The sequence below is a fragment of the Myxocyprinus asiaticus genome, chromosome 45 (genome assembly GCF_019703515.2).
Source record: "Myxocyprinus asiaticus isolate MX2 ecotype Aquarium Trade chromosome 45, UBuf_Myxa_2, whole genome shotgun sequence".
NCBI lineage: Eukaryota > Metazoa > Chordata > Actinopteri > Cypriniformes > Catostomidae > Myxocyprinus > Myxocyprinus asiaticus.
Genome location: NC_059388.1, coordinates 24,216,303 through 24,223,747, shown reverse-complemented (window position 1 = coordinate 24,223,747; position 7,445 = coordinate 24,216,303). Strand labels below are relative to the sequence as shown.

General features: G+C 37.6%; 1 protein-coding gene across 2 annotated transcripts; it reads right to left on the bottom strand.

The window, feature by feature from the left end:
• Positions 1 to 425: 425 nt before the first annotated feature.
• LOC127435035 (arg8-vasotocin receptor-like) lies at positions 426 to 4,385 on the bottom strand. 2 transcript variants are annotated; one of them, XM_051688158.1, is made up of 2 exons: positions 3,257 to 4,385; positions 426 to 1,174 (listed from the first exon to the last, which is right to left on the bottom strand). In XM_051688158.1, the coding sequence occupies exons 1-2, from the start codon at positions 4,221 to 4,223 to the stop codon at positions 864 to 866; spliced, it is 1,278 nt and encodes a 425-aa protein (XP_051544118.1). In that variant the 5' UTR covers positions 4,224 to 4,385; the 3' UTR covers positions 426 to 863. The 2 variants fall into 2 exon arrangements, with proteins under 2 accessions (XP_051544118.1, XP_051544120.1); XM_051688160.1 differs by having other exon boundaries at positions 1,018 to 1,174; positions 3,261 to 4,385.
• Between the last annotated feature and the right edge of the window lie 3,060 nt (positions 4,386 to 7,445).

Genomic DNA, 7,445 nt, shown 5'->3' with positions numbered 1-7,445 from the left:
GTCAGTGTGTTTTTATATGTAAAGTATTAACATTTGCATAATCTATTATCCATATACCAGACAAGCTGTTTCACTTTATTTAGCTCAGTTTAATGTTTGGCATGATCAACACGAGAGAACTAAACATCAGAACATTTTCAAATGTTATTCAGTCAGTAATTACAATGACACGCACACATACGTACTGTACACACACATACACATATATATATATTTTTTTACTCCCACACAATCAAAAAGAGCTTCATGTTATTGGTGTAAACAAATAAAACACTTGTCATAAAGCTGTAATTCTCATCCATGTAAGACACAAATAAAATAAACCTGAAGTCACAGACTTTAGCCATAAAGAAAAGTGCAATACAGAAAAAAAATTAATGGATCATTTATAAGTATCACATTATATATATATATATATATATATATATATATATATATATATATATATATATATATATATATATATATATATATATATACACACACACACACTGTATGTAAGTTCATAGGAAATTATAGGGTGCAGCTTTCATTCAGTGTAGATCATGAAACATATTCTAGTCCACTGACCATGTTTGCCCAATATTTCTTTAGTAATGACCTTATATTAAAACAGAAAATTGGCAGACTTAACAGAACTCAACAGTGCTGTGCTGTACACATAGCCATACTTGTCTCTGTTGTAAATAAAACCTATACAGCAATATTACAACATACAACCTTATGGTTTATATGAATGTCTCTTTATTTAGTCTCACCCTGCCTTGCTCCTAAGACTCCTTAGGCATGCATTGACTTGATTTGCGGGAGCAGTCGAGGGGAATACACTGACTGGATTTGCGAGAGTAGTCATGTTGCAAACACTAACTTGGTTTGCAGAAACAATCTTGCCCTGTAGACTGACTGGACTTTCGGGAGTTGCACGGGTCCCTCCAAGAGTCAAAGCCATCTTTAGTTATCCGGTCAGTGGCCAGCTTGGTCAGAAGGGTGTTCCTCCTAATGCTGCTGTCTGAGTCCTCTTTCCGTAACATGTTTCTTGGTTTGTTGCAACAAGGGAAACAGCGTAGGAAGTCGTAGAGGAGGTGGCCACTAAAGAGCATATAGATCCACGGGTTACAGCAACTGTTGAGACTCGCCAGCAGGGCAGAGAGGGTCACAGCTGCATTTTCAGAATCTGAAAGATAGAAGGATGGAGTGATGTACTTAAGCGCAGCTGAGAGCGCACCTGACACTATTAAATGCTTTGTGCAGTTCGCGCTGTGGTGCCTGACAAAAGTTTAAATAAAGTAAGAGAAAAAGCAGAGGTGTAGAAATTGCACACATTGGTTCTTGCATGTATTGTCACTATTTTTGCTGAATGTGTGAAAGTGATATGAGAACGGGTCCCACGGGGCGCGCCCCACATTTTGAGAACCACTGACTTAAGTGGTTAAAAATCTGGGCTGGTAACTGAAAGGTTGTATGTTTAAATCCTGCAAGAGGTGATTCATTAGCTATCATCATTGTGCTCCTGAGAATAACACAACCCAAGATTACTCCAGAAGGATTTTCCTTGTAATAACTGTACTGTACGTCACTTTAGATAAAAGTATCAACCAAATTAATAATTAGAATGAGTTTTGGGAAAGGAAGAACCAAGATGAGCTCTCAAAGGGGCTTGACAGAATAGACAGGACGCATTATTGCAAGTTTAATAGTGTGACTAATGTCATTTTAAATCTATGTGCGCATCTTCCCATGCGTAATTCTCATCACTTGGTTTCCTAGCACGTCTCACGGCATCAAGAAAAAACATCTACCCAGACTCAGTCATTTCACAACATCTGATTCAACTCATATGATGATAATGAGAGTGGATTGGATTAGGAGAAAAGTTTTGTATCTGAACTTTGATGCTTATTTGATACTTTTGTGCGCTACGATTACGCACAGTTTGTCTGTCGTTCAGAGCATGCGACTGCGAGTTTATAGAGCATTTTATTGAGAATAAATGACAATTGATCAATAACCCTTCAGAGTTAAGAACTTTCAGAAAATATTAGGTTATGTAATCACTGTTTTTTTTTTTTTCAAGGCACACGAGAGCATCTCCAGGTTGGAAGACGAGAATTATGTAATACATATTGTACGATATACACTCATTTGACACTTTATTAGGAACGCTATGGTCCTAATAAAATGCCTGACATGGTCTTCTGCTGTTGTAGCCCATCCACCTTAAGGTTCGGCGTGTTGTGCATTCTGAGATAATATTCTGCTCACTACAATTGTACAGAGTTGTTATCCGAGTTACCGCAGCCTTTCTGTCAGCTCGAACCAGTCAGTCCATTCTCTGTTGACCTCTCTCATCAACAAGGTATTTCCGTCCGCAGAACTGCTGCTCACTGAATGTTTTTTTTGTTTTTGGCACCATTCTGAGTAAAATCACAGAAGATCAGCAGTTACAGAAATACTCAAACCAGCCCGTCTGGCACAAACAATCACGCCATGGTCTAAATCACTGAGATCACATTTTTTCCCCATTCTGATGGTTGATGTGAACTTTAACTGAAGCTCCTGACCCGAATCTGAATGATTTTATGCATTGTACTGCTGCCACACGATTGGCTGATTTGATCATCACATGAATACGTAGGTGTACAGGTGTTTCTTATAAAGTGATCAGTGAATGTACATCGATGATAATAATAAAAATAGTAATAGTAGGTCATATTTTAAAGCGTTCATGTTACCTAATTAAATAAGTTCATAATTCAAACCCTTGTCAGAATTCCTAAAGGAGTGCTAATAGATTTCTAATTCGAAATTCAAAGAATAAGTATGAATTATTCTAGAAAAATAAAGAGTTTATCAAGTAAGAAATTATTTGATTCTTATTCTTGTTTGATCCCATTAGGATTGGTTTCTTCGGGAATTTTTTTGACAAGGGTGTGAACAACATACACTAAAAAAAGAGGTAATCTGCAATTGTTACTTTAAGGGGGCCACTTATACCTGAGCAAATACTTCAAATTAATTTTGTTGGTTTAACCTAATGCATTCAGCTATTCTAAATATTTTATATTTTATTTATAAGTTCATTTAGATGTTTCATCATGAAGCAAATTTGTACGTTATTTTTTCCAGTGCACTTAGTATGTAATTGTTTGGTAGAGATGCTTTCAAGTACACTTTGTTAGTATTATGATTGTAATTTTGTATACATATGTAACATGGACACTGTAATGTGAACCGAATGCCTTATGTGGCAACTTACCGACCCAGGAGAAGTTCTCGTCCCAGACTGACCACATTTGCACGATGAAGAACGGCGCCCAGCACACGATGTAAGCCAAAACAATCACTAACGTCATTTTCACCGTTCTTAGTTTGGCTCTTGATATGATGGTGACGCTACTGACAGACACCTTTCCGATCATCCCGTTTTTAGTGTTGCGCGTGCCTCTCATAATCTTGCACTTGATGTTCTTCCAGATACTGTGGCATATGAAGCCGTAGCAGATCATTAGGATGATGACCGGGATGAGAAAGATGCCCACTGTGATCCAGGTGATGTAGGCGCGTATGCCCCACGGCTCGATGAAGTGTCCCCAGCAGTCATACACATCCGAGCCGTTCTGGATCTCGCTTAGGGAGAAGATGAAGTATTGAGGGGTGCTGAGCAACAGGCTACACAGCCAAGTGGACCCGATCATGATGTATGCGCGCTGCGTGGGCTGCTGTAGGGTCTTCAGCGGGTGGCATATGGCGATGTAGCGATCTACTGTCATCATCACCATCATATAGGTGGATGCGAACATCCCCAGGACTTGGAGATGCTTAACAATACGGCAAAGGAAGTCAGGACCGTAAAACCTGAAGGTGATCTCCCAGCAGAGCTGGGGGAGGACCTGAAAGAAAGCCACCACTAGGTCCGCGAGGCTCAGGTGCTTAATGAACAGGTGCATGCGCGAACTCTTCTTCTTGGTGTTATGCATGGCCAGCAGCACGCTCAGGTTGCCGATTACGGCCACAAAGAAAGTGACGCTCAAAACCGTGATCTCCATTTTGGCCACTTCTTCGTTCCGGCCGAACGGGTCGGTGTCGTTGCTTGCCGTGGTTTGGTTCGCAATTCTGCCCATGTTTGGGTCGCGCGTGAGGTTCGGACACACGGTGAAATTCTCAAGTGTAAATTTGCGCGTGTTTTCTCGGTGCTGCAGCATCAGGTATGTGGAGAGGCGCATGGACACTCGTGCGTAAAAGACAACAGAGAGGTGATCCCGACAGATTCCCCTGCGTCTTCAACACCCCTGGGACCACACTCAAATCTGAAAACACCGATGTGCTCAAGGATCTAAGAGAGAGATTGGACTCTGATACTTCACAGAACGGTGTCACATAGTTGCGAGGATGGCCCAGGGTTCATAAAGATTGCCTGTCAAGTGTCTCATTCCTTAAATCCAGCCCCCACCGAAGGGCTGAGGGGTTGGAGAGCCCAGAAGCCGCCCCTCACTCTCTCTCTCTTCTCGTTTGCACGCCCATATCCATGAAAAACAACTTAAGCACAAATAGATGTTACTGCGCACTCGTCCTCATTGGAACCAACCTATGTACACTTGTTATTCCTATTTTAATAATAAAATCTGACCTGTATTTGTGTGAATTGATCATATTTAGTTAATTAATTACGATGCAATCATCAAAATCTGTTTAGAAGAAAGAAATGCGCAATACTCAGGTCCCAAGCACAGTCGAGTTACACCATGGCAACAAACCTTACGATTATTTATTTGTTTAGAAAAAAGCAAAAAGTTTTATTTTGGGGCTGGATTTGGTTTTGGATTTGTCTATAGTAATTATAATCAGCTTTAGGTTATAAATACTGTAATAGAACACTAAGCCATTTGGATCACATGTTCTTGTTTTTCCTATTCTCCTATTGTATTTGTGGGTGCCAGAGTAAATTAAGACATCACACACATAAATCATCATCATCATTTTCTTATTTTCTCAAAAGTCGTAATTTCTTCAGGCTACATGAATCACAGTGGAAACTCTTGAGTGTTGGTAACAAATAACAGGTGCACGCCTGGAACAAGTGCGCTTTATAAAAATAATGAACTAAGTGATGCAACATTTTATGTGATGTGAAATATTGATGCATCAGTCCACATTATTTCCTGCAGAATGATACGTATGTTAATAAGGGATGTTTGTAGAAAATAAACACCATTTAAGACCAGGTGCGTAAACCAGAGGAGTTAGAGATGAAAACTAAGGGCAAATATGGATTTTTTGGTGCCAATAATTCAAAAGCACAAAGGAAAAAACATTCTTTAACATAAATACCATAATTTTATTAAGCTGTTTTTTAGCCCAGTCATGTGCAGCATAAATTACCTATGTCAGTATATGTCACTTAAATTGCTATACAATGAGTAATGAAGGGAAAATTCATTCAACTCAGACCTTACAATTTGTGTTTAAGGAATATTCCAGTTTCAATACAAGTTAAGCTCAATCGACAGCATTTGTGGCATAATGCTGATTACAACAAAAAATATTTAGACTCATCCCTTCTTAAAAAAAGAAGAAGCAAAAATGCTGGTTACAGTGAGGCACTTACAATGGAAGTGAATGGGGCCAATTTTTTGAGGGTTTAAAGGCAGAAATTTGAAGTTTATAATTTTATAAAAGCACATTATTATGCTAAAACTTGTAAATTATTTAAGCAGTAAAGTTGTTTAAATTGTTGTTTTTGCGGTTGTTTAAGTGAGGGTTTACGGCATTACGTCGTCATGGCAACAAAGTTATAAAATTGGATATAACTACACAGAAAAGGTTAGTAAGCGATTTTATAACACGTTAATCATGATAACATGCATATTGTTAATGTCTTGTGGCTGTACTTTTGAAACAGTGATTATATTAACGCCCCATTCACTTCCATTGTAAGTGCCTCACTGTAACCCAAATTTTTGCTTTGTTTTTTTTTTAATAAAAGGATTACATCGTACCTAAGTATGTTTATGTCTGAGACAGTGTGCATGTGTGTGTTTCCTCTTATACAACAAAAAAAGAGCTTTTGCTGTCTTTCATTATTTTCATTATCTTTCTTTCTTTTTTTTTTTTTTTTGGTTTATCTCTACCATTTAGTTTGTTTTCCGACTGGAATACAAAACGAATCAAAATTGCTCGGATGTAGGAGCTTCTCAGGTGCATTTCAAGCCAGCGTTAGATCACTTGCACTCTAAAATGCATTCTGATTTGGTGTGTAGTCAAATCAAATGCATACAATATAGGCGTAATTACATTTGCATGTCAGGTTTGGTCTCTGAAGAATCTTTATCATGCAATCAAATGGCATCACAGTGAATCATTTGCTGTACTAATCTACAGTATATTATTATTTCAGCTGAAAAGCCCGACATCTGTTTATGAAAAATAAAGATAAGTGATCTTGTAGTTGTACTGTCACTGATGTCAGAACAGCTCACTAAACAGTGCAATTAATGAGGAACAGGTGTACCTCATTACCCATGATTCACACCGCTACTCAGGGCTCCAGACTAAAAAAAAAGTGACTTAGGAGCCATTGGCTCCTAAACTGAAATATTAAGGAGCCAAATGGCTGTTTTAAATCACAGAATTGCTCGAGCTAGATTGCTGTTCAGAATCAAGATAGAAAGCAGAAGAAAAGGAAGACAGCTGATGGATGACACATTAATCGGAGGTTTAATAAACAGCATATATAGTTGAGAAGATAAGTTTGCATTTCCTTTTGTCTCATAAATGTTCACACCCCTTTCATATTTTATATAAATATAAGAGATGAAATTGTTTTTTTAATTTAATACTGCTCTTCAGAATCTACATTACAGATATTTACATATAGTATGCATATAGTAGTGTGTTGTCTTCTTGAGCATCAATGAATGTTTGCACCTTGTGTAATAGTTGTGTACAAGACAAAAGCTTGATTTTATATATACAATTTAAATATATATGTATATACAGTTCCAAGATAGTAAGGATTTACAAAGCTAAGCTTTTCTGATGACCCAGAATTTTTAAAATTTACATCTATATCAGCTGAGTGACACATTCAAAGTCATAGTGTGAATATATAACCTAATATTTCTAAATAGCAGGATTTAAAAAAAAACACAGGCATGTCATAATTATTCAACCCATATTGCTTGTAGTTGTTTCTTAAATATGTAAGGCTACACAAGTAATTGTTTTAAAACAAAATTAAGTCATCAATCTGCAATGGCACATACGTTTTAAAATGTAAGTTTAGCGTTGAAAGCAAAAATTTATTTCTGTGCAAAAAAATGCAATTAAAAATAAGCTATCACAAAAGCTAATAGAGGAGATTATTTCATTTCACAAGAAAGGTCATGGCTAAAAGTACATTTCCAAGGCACTTCAATTTCCAGTAGACAAAGTTGGCAGCACCATTC

Bases quoted from the DNA above. Each gene is read 5' to 3' on its own strand.
- LOC127435035 (XM_051688158.1), bottom strand. From the start codon at position 4,223: ATGCGCCTCTCCACATACCTGATGCTGCAGCACCGAGAAAACACGCGC. The intron at 1,175-3,256 runs GTAAGTTGCCAC...TCTATCTTTCAG, and splicing joins CGAGAACTTCTCCTGGGTCG to ATTCTGAAAATGCAGCTGTG.